Consider the following 16,858-nt stretch of genomic DNA (forward strand, 5'->3'; position numbering starts at 1 on the left):
ACCCTGCACAACTGGCTAGGTTGTGTGTCAAATAATTGCCAACACCGTACCTGTGTTCATAATTAAAATTTACTCTAGTGTTTATTTCTAATAAATAAATTGAATACCCTTGAACTTTGTCATATGCTAAAGTTTTATGTGCTTTGAAAAGGTGAACATGCTGTAACACAGAAGGGATTTCTTGCAGAATGTGCTGAAGTTTACACTTTGAAAAAAATGGTTTGATAATGCTCTATACAATATATTATGAGTATAATAATTTCTAATGAAATTTTAGGTACACTAGGTGGTAATTAGTGGAATAATGCAGTTGTATGTTGTGCATCCTTTCCGTTGACATTTATTTTAATTAATGTCTGTTAACACATAGTTAAGTATTTTGGATGTTGTAATGTCTCTCTATTTATTCATGTAATAGGTTGCTGACTATATTCCACAACTGGCCAAATTCAGCCCTGATTTGTGGGGTGTGTCACTTTGCACAGTGGACGGACAGAGGTATATTCTAACTTTTAGATTTTGCTATTTCAGTTACTTGAACTATTTGACATATACACCACTTCATGTTATCTAATGGCTTAATAAAGGAAAAGCTTTATTGGAGTTGTTAAAGAAGTAAAATACACTTGGTCATTTTTCTTAACTTTTTTCAACTTTTCTGTTTATCTGAATTATTTTGCTCTCATAAAATATTGTTTAAATAGTATTTAGAAATACTGTATTTAAAGCTGGATTATGTTGTATTTATGATCCAAACAGTAATGCAGCTGTGTGTAATTATCATTATGAAAGGACAGGATAGAGACAATGCTTATGTAGTATTAATCTTTGGAGGTTTAAGATTTGTCTAACAGTATGCAAGCCCCAAGCTGTATTACTTTTTCTGTAGGTCACGATGTACTTGAAAGTTAATACCTTTTCTGCATTTTAATGTTCTTACTGTACCATTTTTACGTAATTGCTGTATGTCACCAAAAAAAAAAAAATCTGATCCATATTTAAAAAGAAAACAAAGATAGGGAAGCCATACAGAACTTAACATGATTTTGCTTTTTAGTTTCATGGAACTTTGTCCTGTAAGGGTGTATATACATCTTGAGCATAGCTAGAGTCATCTTACTTTTATTTTTCCTTCATTCGTAACTCGATGTAGAAGAGACAGTTATGAGCTGGTATAAAAGGCTGTCTCACACCGACTATCTGAGAAGTAAGGTAAACTATTCCATGTCTGCCTCTGTGACTAGACAGTATGAGATACTCATCAGCTTGCATGTCTCTGCTGGCCTGCAGTTTGGTAGGTTATACTGCATATTCTGACTGACATAATTTTTAGGTGTTGAGGCATTCCTGAAAAGAGCATCAGACTTGCTTATGGTGGTTGTGGATTGGTGTTCATTTTAATGTTATCTTTTATGTTTTGTATGTTTGTTTCTTATAGAGCATATGGCTAATAATCTGTAGGGGAAGAGTTGTACAAGTGAGCTGAAGTCTTTCAGCTTCCTGCTAAAGTGTCTGAATTATAATCTATTAATGGTAAAACAGCTTTAAAAGTAAAAATATTCTCCCTTTTCAAAATTTTAAATTGGCACTTTGCTTTGTTTTGCATACTATAACATGTACTAATGAAAGTTTTTATGATGTTAATTTTTATAACGTTTAATTGTGTGTAATGTTAGTTTTTATAATGACAAAATGGTTTTGTGAGTTTTCTAAAAAAAAGAGAAGAAAGCAAACTTTGGATTTTTGCCATCAGACAAGTGGTTGCTTGGAGCCTTTTGCTCTAGATTGGGCATATGATGCTTGTATGAGTCATTCTTTGATGCAGTCTTAGAGGTTGAAAGTAAACTGTCCAAAAGATAGCATTTAATAATTGCTGTAAAATACCTATGCCATTATCAAGGGGAATGTAAATACAGCTACTTAATTATTGCCCTCAAGTTCTAAAACTGAATTGAATCTCATCTTTGTTTATATAAGCATGGGTTTGTATAGAGGCTATATTCATGTTAGCTGTAGAGTATGTGTTTGCAATTGAGTAGGGTAGGTGTACTAGAGGTCTGAGGTGATTTTATTTTCTCTGGTACAGACCCATTTCTGAACATCGTTTATTTTGTTATATTTGCAGTAATCACCAGCACCTGACTTTGTTATGCTTAGCCTACAGAGGCAATTGTTAAAGCCTTTAAAGCTTTTTTGACATGTTTAAAATGAGACTTAGTAGTAATATGCATTTGGGTTTGGGAGTCTTTTTGTTAATAGTTCTAATACGTTATAGGATGAAGCATTTACCACTGTACTTGCTACAGCTGGCAAACAAGAAATTCAAAATCTCTTTGTTTTGTTTTTCCCAGGCATTCTGTTGGTGATACCAAAGTGCCGTTTTGTCTCCAGTCCTGTGTAAAACCTTTGAAATACGCTATTGCTGTTAATGATCTTGGCACAGAGTATGTGCACAGATATGTTGGTAAAGAGCCTAGTGGATTAAGATTCAACAAATTGTTCCTGAATGAAGATGGTAAGAGATATGTAATACTTAATAATGCAAATAATTTTAGAAAATTACAAAACAAGCTATGCAGGGTTTGGTTTTTTTTTGTTTGTCCGTTCATTTTGCCATATCCTCTTGAGTCTTACTATTAGAAAATGTCCCAAAGTATTTTGCCATCAGCAAGGTAGGCTTTGTCACTTGCTTTAGCCTAATTTAGAATGTTAGTAAAAGATGTTTTATTACTTCTGTTCTATCTGCTAGTTATCCAGCTGTAGGAAAAAACAATGAATTTTGATAAAGCAAGTATTTAAAATGTATATTTATTTAGATGAGTTGATAGCATGCGTTCCTTAATAGTGTCTTCTGTAAAAAGGCTGGTGAAAGAATCAAAGACGTTAAACTGATTTTAAGAAACATTTATATTCCTTCCTTTCTCAGCCGTCTGAGAAGCAGATGCTGGTGCCAAAGGCCAGCACTGGGCAGTTTCCAGAAGGCAAAACTGAACGCATCTTCCCAAAGATTATTCTAAACTGAATTTGGCGACTGATTCAAAGCACTGTATTTTTTCCCTGTGGCAGGAATGCTTTAGCATGTATTTTTCATACATTACTTACCTATATTATTTCTTTTTCCTGTTATACTAATTCTCAAGCATTAAAATGTTATTTTTAAAAACATTGTGGCAAAAATCTGAGTTGAGTGACTCATGTAGCCTTAGAGGAAATACTGGGTGTTATCTCTGAAACACAAATGTTCCTTCTAGCAGAGAACAGGCAACGTTTTCGTTACCATGGTATTGAAATTAATATTTAATTAACAGCATAGGGCTTGGTTTATATTTTGGCAAGGACTCTATTGAATTCTGACTTAAATATCTATATTATTGAATATATTAATGGTAGTTAATTATATTTAGTACATACCTTACAATCATCTTTCCAAACTTATACACAATTTTTTCCTTCTTTTTTATGATGTTAGTAAGTGGTAATGAAATAACCAGCATGCATATATATGGCCAAGAGGGAAAGAAGCCTTTTGTCAAGCTTTGCTTCTTGTTTTTGCTTTCCCAGTTTTTCCAAATACATGTCCTAAGAAAACTTACAGATAAAAAAAAACCAAAAAACCAGCTTTGGTGCTGAAAATTCCTCATTTTTTCTTTGGCTCAATATAAGTGTTTGGTTTTGTGTGTGTTCATTGTGGTTTTTTTTTTAATTTATTTTTAATGGAATTATAGACAGTGTAATAATTTCTTTTTTATTGCTACTTTTAAAATTGAACTATGAGGAGGTGAATTGTTAGGCTGGGGTATTTTATATTACGGTTAGACTTCAAGAGTGCTTGTAAGACTGATGCAATAAGAGAATTGGGATTATTGAAAGTTTCACCAGTGTGCATGAAATTCATAGAGAAGACTAATTCACATGGTAAAAGTTGTAATTTTTAAGTGTGTGCTTGTGTGGCTGATATAATTGACATGAGAAAAATGTGTTAGAATATAACCTGAAAAGCTTCTTAAACAATGGATTTAAAGCAGAAGGTAGGAGTCTAATAAATAGGAACATTTCAGTTATAGGGAGATAGAGAATTTGAGTTTCTGCGAGTGAAGGAAGAGGTGGGAGGAAGGGATTACACTTAAATTAACGTACAGAGATTTAAATGGATGTGTGAAGTTTGGATATGTGGAGTATTTGGCAGTTTAAACATACATAACTACTTTGAAGATCAGATTTGAAAATAAAAAATGATATTTATTTGCTTTATGACTGTTATAATTGAATTTCATGTTTGTAATCAGGATTTGATGAAGTGATATACAGGTATTTGAAAACTGGTTAGCTATTTTTTGTACTTACTGCGTTAAAGATTCAATTTCTTTGTTTACTAGTATTGAGATTTGAGCAAGACTATTACAAAGCAATTTTAAATCAGCTAAAAATGTCAACTTACATGATTCTTAGTAACATTGTTTTAAGTTTTGAATAAAAATTGTGCTACACAATAGAAATTTGGGAATTTCTGCAGCTTTATTAATATTAAATTTTAACACTTTCTTTTAATCAAAAGGAACACATTAAACAGTTCAGAGTTCTGGACGAATAAAGCAATTCCCATGTTAATTAAAACAAGATTTTTATAGTTGATTAAGTAGATCAGGAATCTTGCATAGTAAAATGTATCTGAAGTAGGTATCATCAGGAATAATTTTCCTGGTTATGCCATTGAGCAGTTTGCAGTTTTTTTCATGCCTATTGAGTTTATGATGCAACATGTCTGACAATACCTGTATGCATGTACAGTTAATATCTCTTATCCATACACATGACCTTCTCTTGCTGCTGATCTGTAAAGTTAGTGCTGTAATATAATTTTGTAGAACTTAGTGCAGTAATAAATGTTGCATTGTAATTAAATGAGGGATCACTAGGAAACTGTTTATTCTGCTGAAGGATTTTGTTAACTGAAGACATCATTCTTTCTGTAAGTTATTATCTTGGACAAACACTGTGAGCCAGTTGTACAAGAAAGGCCTAAGGCGAATGATGGACAAAAAAGGTCAGAAGAACTGGCAGAGGAAAAGCACTGTAACTTGAGCTTATTAGGGGAAAGGTCTGGTTTGTCTATGGCTTAATTTCATGGCAGGTTGGTAGAGCAGTTGTGCGAACTGTCAAACAGTTTTGAGATATTAAAAATTATGTATTTTTCACCATTTCAGTAGTGATGTTCAGTGGAGGCGTTTTCTGCTAACTAAATATATTTTCTCTTATTTTGAATTTAGATGTACCTATTAAATATGTTACAGCTGTCTAGGTAAAAGGCTGTTCCAGACAAGTATCTCCTTCCCACAGGGAGCACAGTGCTTCCCACAGTGCACAGAGGCTATTAGGTGGATGGTTTATGCAAGAGGCAAACTGTTGAATCAGTGGTAAACTTAATCAAGGCACCCCAGATAAAGGCAAAGGGTTATTAAGACTTGTGCTTTTCATTAAGGCTAAAAACATGAATTTACTCCAGAATGCAATGATACAGTAATACACAACTTCTCTGCAAGTCTCATAAAAGATTTTTTTCAGTCTGAGCAGATCATTGCCTTTGTTATTTGATTATATATAATGTATGTGTGTGTGTTTATGATGTGCGTCAGTTAGCTTTGCAGAGTTTGATATCTCTTTCTAACAATTAATAGATGCATTTGTTCACCTTTTTGTTGCAATTATGTTATCAACCTTCATTGCTTGTTGTTGTACAGTGTGGAATACCCTTGCGGATGGTACCTATACATCCCTAAGAGGTGAAAAAAATACTGGGGAATGGAAGTGTTATTGATGGGAGTGGAAGACAGCTCTTCTTTGAAATAAGCAGGAATCTTTCAGAAGATTTTATTTAGGCATCCTGGCCCTTAGAAAAGGCCAGTATATAGTAAGTCTGTGGAGAGTTTCTTCATTGTAGAATAGAATAGACTAGACTATTTCTGTTGGAAGTGACCTACAACTGTCATCTAGTTCAACTGCTTGACTGCTTCAGGGCTGGCCAAAAGTTAAAGCATGTATTAAAGGTGTTGTCCAAATGCCTTTTAAAGGCTGACAGGCTTAGAGCATCCACCATCTCTCCAGGATGCCTCTGTAGCTATTGTGGCAAGATAGAAGGGCTATCTGTCAATTACAGTTATCTAACTAGGGGAGGTGTTAAATGGTGTTATCTGGTGCTTTCACTATCACTATCTAGGGATAATAGTGAAAATTTCTTTCCTGGGACATAGGTACTCTGACAAGGTTTATTCTGCTTAGAAGAGGCAGCAGTGGATTAATAGAGAGTTGTCAGAGCTGTAACGTGCTGGTATTAGGCAGCAGGAGACCCTCAGAGAAGAGCTTTTGTTAGTGGGTGGTAAGCCAGACTGCTGTATATCCCCATAGCTGTGAATGCTTCCACGATGATTTTTCCTAGCTGACTTAATCAAGGTGGGAACAAAACACAACATCAGAATTTCACAAGCACATTCAGAAAAGCCCATGTTTAATTTCATCAGAAGGTTCTTGCCATTCTTATGTGAGGGCAGCACATAGAGGTGTGTTGATTGTGAAGGGGCCAGAACTGGTACATGTAGTTTGAGATTCTAAGCAATGAGAGGTGGGAATCTGCAGAGTAGAGGAAAAGGTAACCAAGAATTCCTTGTAACACTGAAGATAAGTGGAGACATCTTCAAGGAAATGAGATGCAGTAGAATTTCTGAGGGCCTGTACTCTGTGGACGTATCACATTGATAAGCTTTTGAGTTCCCAAATGCTAAATAAACATTATATATCATTTTTAATAAAATATACATGTGATGTGTAGAGGGCTGTGTGCAATTTAAGTCATTAATATACTTATGGACTGGAATGATAGCTGATGTTGATGAGAGGAAGTGGTATACCCTAAGTGTAGCTAGAGTAAGAAATGCACAAAGCCAGTGTTATGTTGGACTGTGTGTCTGGAGTTGGGATCTCCAGCTGAAAAACTGGAGAGGGCTTCAGTGAAGGACTACCAAAGCGTTGTGCAGTCCTGGGCACGCAACTTCAAGGAGCAGTTGAAAGAGAAGGTTAGGAGCTCCCCTGGGAGCCACTTAAAACTCTTCAGGAGCAATTGCAAAGGTGAAGGTTTGTGTAACTCTTCTTGGTAGTGGCAGGTGATATAAAAAGGGCCAGCGGCCTCCCCACTGTGGCTTGGGATGTGCAGGCTGGATGTTAGGGTAAACTCTAGGAGGATCAGGATTGCTGGAGAGTTAGAGGATTTGCCGTGTTTGGTGGTTTTCAAGACTTGAATAAAGGCATGACTGACCTGATGAAACCTTGGCAATAGCTTGGCTTTGAGTAGAAGGGTGGAGGAGATGACCTCCAGATGTTCCTTCTGACCAGCAGTCTGTGATGCTGGGGTTTGTCATTTGACTTGAAATGCCTTTGGCTGGTTTTCAGGTTTATAGTCCCTAAGGAGAGAGTTGGGAAGCTACAGAAGTGCTACGTTTTTCTTACTCAAAATCTGTTTTAAATCAAAAGTCAAATATATTTGACTTGAGTTATTGGTCTTAGCTTTTCACTAATATAATAACTTGATTTTTTTCTTTTTAAAAAGTTCCTTTTAATGTTGGTTTTCTGAAAAATATTAAAAGGAGCTTGAGATGATTAGTTTTTTGAGATTATCTGATAGTTCTATATGCCTAAATGCTATTGACCATCACCAGTGTAATTTTCATTACAAAATACATGTCTGCCTATATACTGTGAATATGAGACTAATCTCCAAAAAGCAATCATCTCAAATTCTTTTTAAAATGTGTGTGTATGTTATATGGGAATAGTGAACTATGTGTGTGTTTTTAAAATAAATATTTTGGAGATAAAGTAACTGCAAATAAAAGGAAGAATTCAAACTTATCACAATATTAATGTATTGAGAATTGGTTGAGGTTTTCAGGCACCAGAACTCTCAAGAATCAACATCCTAGTTTAAAGGCACAGCAAAAATGTTAGTTAATACAACAACAAAAGAAGATAATTAGGAGGTAGATGTTAATGAATGAAAGTACTTTTGGAAAATGGCTGAAAAGGAAAGCTTCTTTTGGAAAAGAAGGATTCATTCACATGAGCAGATAGAATGACTGGGAATGCAAAAATACTGTTAATAGGGAGGTTAGTGATGAGAAACTTCAGTGTATTAGGTACATGCAAGTCAATTATAAAGTAAGTTCTAGTGAGGATGAGTAAATTTTTAGTTGCATTTCAGGAACTGCCAATAGGAACCTCTTGATTTTTTTAAAAAGAAACAGGATTTTGTATTCATGTGCAGAAATAAAGAAATTCAAGAACTGGAATTCTTTTTGTTTAAGAACCTGTCCGAATGCTTAAAATCACTGAGGCTTGGTAACTTGCAGGAAAAATTGGGAAGTCCTTTAGGGATTGTTCCACTTAGATGTGTTGCACTGATCAAATCTTGAAATGCTGAGGAGGATTCAAAATCTTCAAGAAAAGAAATGACAGCAAACAGATAAATTTACTGGGCTGTTAATCAGTGTAAGGCTAAGTGTCTTCTAAAGTGTAAAAATACTTCGCTCACAACTACAAAACCTTCTGTATAATGTTGGACTAAAAAATTTTTAATTTAGGATGGTATTCCATAGTCATAACTTTCAGTCATACATTAATACCTTAATATTTATAATTTTTCTCTTAAATGCTAGTTAATGCTTATAATTTTTCTCTTAATCACTCTTCTAGTTTTGTTTGACAAATGTGTCTTGGCATGTACTTGTAATTGAAAACTTTATTTCACAGACAGGCCTCATAACCCTATGGTGAATGCTGGAGCAATTGTGATCACGTCTTTAATCAAGGTAAAAAGTTAATTTTTAGTTTCTCTTGGAGTATTTTAATAGAAGGTAGAAAAAGTATTTTGTGTAGATTGTGAACTGTTTTCGCGTTATTGGATGGCAGTTTACTCATGAGTAGGTAGACAGGATCTGATGTTTTGAAAACTTCCAAACAAGTGCAGTAGTAGATTAGTTGGTTTTTACAAGTAACAGTGTAGCTGACTCTCTTTTTCCTTAGAGTTTTTAGTTTTGTTTCCTTCTTCCACTGCACAGTACTTGATACTCTCTTGAGAGAATTGCCTTATACTTGTTAAATGCTAAGAATATATCCTCAGGAGTATACTCTGTAGCACTCAGAAACATGTTTCTGAATGTCTAATGCTCTTATATAGTATAAAGTTACAAGAATATTTCTTGCTGTGCAAAAGAAATGCACGAGACTATAACCTGTACAGTAGCAATGCAGCTATATGTCAGTCAGTCGTTGAATTTGTCTGCTATTAACATACTCTACAACTAAATTGTGTTTAACTTCGATGCTACATAGTTTCTATTGGTATGTTAAATGTGCTTTCTCAAATAAGTATGTTTGGAAACAGTTACTTGTGTTTTATGGAGTAAAGCATAGCTGAATAACGACAAAAACGTCTTTAGTCCATGATCTTGAGATTTCTAGAAAACTGTATTTGATTTTTCCTTAGTATAGCTGTATGTATCTCTTGAAGTTGTAAGTGGCACAAATTCCATGTAATGCTAATGTTTGCCAGATACTTTATTTGTATTTTCTGCCTTTTGTTTGGTAGCCACTGGTACAATAAAAATACTATTTGGTTTTATTTTTCCTGAGGGTACCTGCATAAAACTGTGGGGAACGTGTCAGTCCCCTGGAGTTTTGAAGTAGAAACTTAATACTGTTACTTCAGAGGTCTAAAAATCTTGTTTTTCTTTTTATGTTTCAAGGTCCATCAGTGTTTTCTACTTCCTATTTCCAAATTGTTGATTTTTTAAAATTACTTAGATCATGATTTTCTGTTATTTTATATTTAAAGAAGGTATAAGAACTCCTGCTTAAAGACATTTATCTTTAATAGCTGTAGGTGAAAGAAAATGGCCTTAAGTATGACAGGTAAATTTATTCACATTTAATATCTTTTTAAAGGTTGACTGAGCATTGAAATTCACTTTGGATAATAGTGAATTTAAAAAACCTGACTGAACACATTTGTTTGAAATGTTAGTCCTACTACAACATGCCCTACTGGTCAGAAGGCAAGACACAAGCATGTGCCTCTTGAAGGCACGTAGTTCTTGATAAATGGTGTACTTCTGAATAGATAACACGGATTTGTTTACTGCATGCAATTGTGGTATTTGTTAGAAGGTTGGGGGATTGTTTTTGCTGGGTGGTTTTTGTTAATTTCTTTTTTTCCTGTAATGTTCTTATGAAGAGTATTGCATTGCACTAACATTTTTTGCATGTGGTAGCTGCACGTCTAATGGACGCATATCTTATCACACTCTATTACTTGTTTCCAGTGTGATTAAAATGTAGATTATATTATGTACTGCTTACACTAAGATACCATTTATCATTTGAATAACTAACCAAAGTAAACATATTCTGAGGAAAATTACACAGAGGGTCACAGGTACAAAGTTACTTAATAGTTGCATTTGTTGTGAAATAACTTCTTCTCAGTCTCCCAACTTAACAAAATTCCTACTAACTATGCAGCAATTTAAGTGATTGGCATCTATATTTGATCTAATCTAAGTCTTTATTTTTATTTTTTTTTCTGGAAAAGCTGGCTTCATTAACCCATGTTTTGCCCTCAGTTCCTGTGCATTCATTCTGTCTGTTAAGGTGTTACTTGCATATCTTGAAGACTCTGTATGGCACTTAGAGTCCAAGAAAATTGAGAGGTTCTTAAACATGGTTGCATTCAGCATGTATGACATTCGTCTAATGGTAACATGTTGTTAGCTATAGAGAGATTGTTGCTGTATTTCACTGTTAAGAATACTTTTACCTCCTTTGATAGTCATTATTTTACCTTTTTGAGAAATTGATTCAAGAAGTCTTCCAAAATTTACGTACATTACACTGAATTTAGCAGCTCTTAGTATGCACGCTCTTGCACACAACTGTCCTTAGTATCTGACACAAATTACTAAGAGATGATGCTTTTTGTCAGAATATGTGATGTTAATATAACATTTGGGGGGGGGGAGGTGTGGGGGGGAAGGATTCTTAGCATCATATCCCCAGTTCCAAATTTAAGAATTTGGTATACACACTATGGAACTTAGAGCATAGACCTAAACTGTAACGTTACATTTAGTCCTTGCTACTCACAAGAAAGTGTGTGTGCATGTTTAGTACATTTGTTTGGCTTACTTGGGCATGACTATGTCATACTTTTACCAGCTTACGTGATTCTTCTGTTGTCATGTGCTTGGAGCTATGATATATTTACATTTTGATGCTTTAGTTCATGCCTCTGTTCTAACTGTATTTGCATTGCACTCCACAGACTTTATGGCAATTTAAAGCATGTATCTACAATAAAATGCTTTAAAAAAAGGACCTCCTGTGGGCCAGTTTTAAGGAAATAAAATTTTCAAAACCCCTAAGGACCTTTTCCTTTGTTTTTAATTGTACAGCCATTTGCCTTTATTACTGCTTACATAAATTGTATAGCAGCAACAATTTTCAAATAACTCTTACCAAAAAGAAAATTGTGGCAGCAATTACAGAAGTTTGTGGAAAAGTGATATTTGATAAAATGGTAAATTCTTCCATGTCTCCAAGGAAATACAGGTGCTTGAAATCAGAAGATTCAGATTTAGTACAGATTCAGTGCTTTGTAACCACTCAGCTTTCTGTACATCACGTTGACTAGGATGAGTCTTCATTGCCTGTAGTATGAGTAGGTATTTAGTGTTTGAGCTGTTGTTTTTCTTCTTAAACCTCAAACTCAATTTTCAAAGCCTGAGAACTCTAGAAATGTCAGTGTTTGTGTCAGCAGTTGCCCACTTACATATATCTTTCCTGACTGGGGAGGATGGCACATTAGAGATGCAAATGAGGTGAAGAGAAAAGGTTTCAGAGTGAAATATGTAGAAGGAGGCAAATGGCTATGGAAGGAATCACCAGAGATTCAAGATTCCATCTGTAGATAGAAGTTTTCCTAGTAAAACAGCAGATACAGTGTTTATGAATCCTCCAAGTACTGACAGCCACATGCACAATCTTACACAGACTGTGATAGACTAGAATGCTCAGTGAAGGGGGAGGTATTCTGTGATGGCAGATTAATGTGGGAAGCATTTAGACATGTTGGGGTGGCACAGCAATAATCATAGTCCTTGCAGAAAAAGTGGTGTACAAGAAGATGAAAATGCTGATCTTACTGACCCTGAAGAAACTTAATTCAATGAAAACTTTTTGTTGTTGGTTTGGGTGTTGTTGTTTTTGTTTTTGCTTTTTTTTTTTTGTACAAAACATGGAGGTGTATCTGATATAACAGTTGGACTTGATCTTAAATGTCTTTTCCAATGAGGCTGATTCTATGATATATTTAAGAGCTTTCTGAATATGCTGATAAGTCATAAAACAAATGAGGCAAAGTGTGGTGGAAAATCCTGTCCAGCTGTGCCAAGGATCTGTTTGCTGTTGGGATAGTTACTGGGAAACCTATACAGTTATGGCTTACTACGTGAGGAGTGGGGAAAAACACATGGTTTATTGGGTATATTTGACAATATAGTTACAATAAATAGTACAGGTTTAGCTTAATTGCTGTATGCTACCCATTGCAGTTACCCTTCCTGATACACTGATGTGTAAATGTACATACATACCACCTTAAAATATGTGTTGGCGTTGTGATCTTCTCTGCCAGATATTTGTCTTTATTTTGGTGAAGTTTCCTCTCTTCCTGAGTTATTAATTTTCCTGTAGTAACTAATTTTGGATAGAATATACTTTCATGTTATTCTGCACTTGCTTTTTATTATAACTTCAGTGTATTGAACATTATTTGGCATAAAATATGTAGTAGTGATGTTTAAAATGACATATGTTGAATGGTCACATATAAATATTTTAATACCTGAAGAACACAAATAATTCCTACATGTATTTCAAATAGTAATAGTACTGGTCTTAGTGGGTCAAATGCTGTCAGTGACAGTGTGCTCTCAAGTATTTCAGAGCTGCAATGGCATGCTAAGCAGTCAAGAGACCAGTTCTCACAGAAAAGGTCCAGATTAACACATATAATTAAAAACATATGCAAGTACAGAAAACTAAACACATTATTAGTTAATGTAAAATGCACAAATGTAAAAAATATTTTCTTGCGTCCTTGACATAGTATTAAGATTATTTTATTTCCTGTGGATTTTTTTCATACAGTGATAGGTTATAAATTTGGCTTAAAAAAAAACCCCTAGAAATTATTTAAAAAATAATCTTATATTATTAGAAGATCATAAACTTCTTATGATCCAGATGTTTTTATTAGCTTGGCTTAGATTGAAAATTGAAAAATGACTTTAACAAGAGACACGTGGTAAGAGCTCATGTGGTCTAATTGTGTAAACTCAGTGTTAATCAATTAAAAGTGGCTAATATTAACTACTTTTCTAATAAATTTTGCCTGATTTTGTTGTTGCAAGCTCTGGTGAGTATCCATGGGTCTCTTCTTTCCTATGTACATGTAGGCATGCAACCTATGCAACTGCTTATATTTTTCTAGTAGAAATACAGATAATGAAAATACCTTGTTTAAAATGGAAAAAGAGAAGATCACTAGAACCTGACACAGTCAAAAAATTCAAATTTACGATTGACAGCTGTAGTATCCATTGTGGCTTTAAGTAGTTACAAAATTGTATTGAGCTGTCTTCTGCAAGTTTGAATTTTCTGCCGCTCAAACTGCTTCAATCTTAACATTTTCGATTTCATTTTGTGTTCATTTAGAAGTGTTTTTTTCATATGCGTATACACACGAGCATGTGTACGTGTGTATATGAACATATGTTCCAGTAAGTGTACTAAGTATTTGTGAGTTAGTGCATGGAATGTTTCCTTTGATGTTCTAGACAGATGTATTGCATCTGAACTTAAACAAAATGCTTTTTGAGAAATATTGTCACAGTGCCCCCAACCTTATACAGTCAAGCTAAAGATAAGAAGCACTTGTGCAAGAACAGAGGTTTACTTGTCTCTTGTTTAAATTATTATGGAAGCGTTGCTCAGTACTCTGAATGTTAGGTTTTTGTATTTGCAGTTGAATTTTAATCATAGAATATGTGTTGCCTCTGTGTCCCTTCAGCTTTTCAGGAGCAGCATATCTCTGTCAGCTGCTGAAAGAGGGAAGCTACTATGTTGGGTTTTTAGTTGTCGTGTGTATGGAAGCAAAGTTTCCTGGCTTAGTTCTGCATTATGCTAAATCCCTACCAAGGTCTTGATCATGTCATTACTTAGGCAAATATTTTAGCTATACGAGCAGTCTAATGTTGGTAATTATGCTTTTGTGTTTGATACAGAATATGTATACAAGTGTTTGGAACCTCAGAGACTAAAAATGCATTATCTGAGTTAGTGTATAGAAAATTTTCTTCCCAAAATACAAGATGAGATGTAAATTTTAAAAGGAAAACTTTTTTATAACAAGTTGATGTGGGAAAAGTTTGCACAGAGTCTTTTGCCCACCAGTTTTACGTGCTGCTGGGAAAGCCAGGTTTTTGTTGAAGGGATAGGAATTTTTTTTTCAACTACACACAAAAGTGAATCATTATGTGTTTATATTTTTGCAGAAAGCATGATCCCTTTCTCCCTCTTTCCTTTTTTTTAACAAAAAGAACTTGTTTCAATTTATTATATGTGTCTAACCATACAGTTACCAATGCAGCGTCCCATGACTAATGCTGACCCACTTTCCCAGAAAAAAAGATGTTCATTGTGCATTTGAAAGGTTGAAAAGGTTGTTGTGGTTTAAATGTTGTTACATATTTTACAGCATTAGGATCTATGGAATATTTTGACAACTGCAACAGTTCAATGAAGTTGGTAATTTCTTCTTTTAATTATTTTTCATTGAACAGATTTGGAGATAAATTTTTAAGACTTGTGTTCTGGTATATTATACAGAAACATTTTGATGAAATGTATCATAATTTTTTTTCTATCTTATTGCAATTTAGTATTGCCTTTAAGAGTAAGGTTATTAGCCTTCAAGCATAAGGTAACCACTGGTGTATAATTTTGACCAAACAGTGTGGTGTTCCTTTCAGCTAGTGATCGTACGTGTATGACTGCACATCCTCTTGTAGCTGAGCTGATGCATGGGCTTCAAAGATTATCTGCAACACCATAATCCACATACAGAGTGGGAAATGAGACTGGCTTTATGTGTTTCATTAAGTAAAATACTGGTTGATACAAAGCTTCAGGTTTTTTGCACGTCCTTCCCCATTCACATACCAAACGCAGTGCAAGTAGTGTCTAGAGTTTGCTTGAGATGTGTGAAACAGAATTATGCTATCTAAATAGAGTATCTTCAATGCTAAAATGATTTATAAAAGCATCTTCTCCACATATATTATTTCCATTTGTGGATGTGGTGCCATTGTTTTTTAAACTTACTTAAAAATACTAGTTGGCTATTTCAAAAAGTTAAAAATTCCCCCAGGTACACCATGTGCTGTTACTTACCTCCCACCACTCTAACCATCTTGCTACAGAAATTTGTGAAAGGTCACCTATCAGAGACCTATAAAGAATTAATACAGTCTTTAACTAGCAGCTGTTAAATTGTTATTAAACTCGAGGGAAGGCCCAGAATAACACCCCTTGTCCTCCAGGAATAAAACAAACCAACCAACCCTGAGAATTAAGTTTCACTATCATCCTTAAGTGGGATTTAGATATTTTTTTTTCCCTTACATGATGTAAAATTCTATTTTTCTAGCTGTTTATTTTTTAATAGGTAGGGCATTAATCAGCTATTAATCAAATCAGATATTTTTTATTCAATTCAAATATTTTTGTAGTAAGGGTTAACACTTTAAGTCTTTCATCTATATTCTTAAAATGAGTGCTAGCCATGGAAATATTTTAACTTCAGTACCTGAACTTTTCCTATGCTCAGCTCTGTTGGTAATATATAAATACCTTTGGGTTACTAATCTAGAAAAAGTTAGTATTTTCATTATAATTATGCTAGTTGTAGTTACATTGGTATTTTTTTACATTTACTTTGTGCTAAACACAAGTTAAATAGAGAGCACTTAAAATAAAGCATACCGTTTTCAGTTTAAAGTCATTTTCAACATACAGGTTGTTTGATAAAGCTCTTATAGTATTTTGTAATTTAAATTATAATTAAAGCTTTATTTATCTAACACTTTAATTTTTCATTAATATATGAAATGACTGTAGTACCTTATTCCTAATTAGCCTCATACCTTAGTTATATGCATTAAAATTCCTAATACTGTTAAGTGAACTAACTTCTTTCTTATGTTAACAATTTTTGTAAATTATTTTTTCTTTTCTTGCAGCAAGGAGCAAATAATGCAGAAAAGTTTGACTACGTAAGTTAATGTTACAACGTCCCTTTTTAACTAAACTCAGTTGTAAACATTTCAAGATGGTGAAGGGATTGCAAGTGAAATTTTAGTAATTTCGGGTGTTTTGTCTTGTCTGCACTTGGTTGTTTACATGTATAGTGATGTGAACTGCATTTGTAAACGTGTTACAAGATTTTTAGGATAAAGCTGGGTTAAAAGTTTGTTAGTTGTAACTTTTTAATGTCTGAAAATGTTAGCATGCTTTTCCCCCATCCTTTCTGTCTCTAACAGGTAATGCAATTCATGAATAAAATGGCTGGTAATGAGTATGTTGGATTCAGTAATGCTACGTAAGTATTTTTATTTATTAAATGAATTTAGGTGGAAAATGCCTCAACTGATAGTTAACCTATTGATCTTATGTCAAAGTTAGATATTGACACTGA

General features: G+C 34.1%; 1 protein-coding gene across 2 annotated transcripts in view; it reads left to right on the forward strand.

The window, feature by feature from the left end:
* The window catches only part of GLS (glutaminase), a 67,154-nt gene that overhangs the window by 16,245 nt on the left and 34,051 nt on the right, over positions 1-16,858 (forward strand). For both annotated transcript variants that reach the window (XM_061376562.1, XM_061376568.1), the window contains exons 5-9: positions 419-498; positions 2,352-2,515; positions 8,797-8,855; positions 16,404-16,436; positions 16,704-16,762. In XM_061376562.1, the coding sequence (XP_061232546.1) occupies positions 419-498; positions 2,352-2,515; positions 8,797-8,855; positions 16,404-16,436; positions 16,704-16,762 (395 nt within the window). The remainder of the gene's footprint in view (positions 1-418; positions 499-2,351; positions 2,516-8,796; positions 8,856-16,403; positions 16,437-16,703; positions 16,763-16,858) is intronic.

The sequence above is a fragment of the Neopsephotus bourkii genome, unplaced genomic scaffold (assembly GCF_033783945.1).
Source record: "Neopsephotus bourkii isolate Nb327-2 ecotype Australia unplaced genomic scaffold, CSIRO-AGI_Nbou_v1 NB_196, whole genome shotgun sequence".
Taxonomy (NCBI): domain Eukaryota; kingdom Metazoa; phylum Chordata; class Aves; order Psittaciformes; family Psittacidae; genus Neopsephotus; species Neopsephotus bourkii.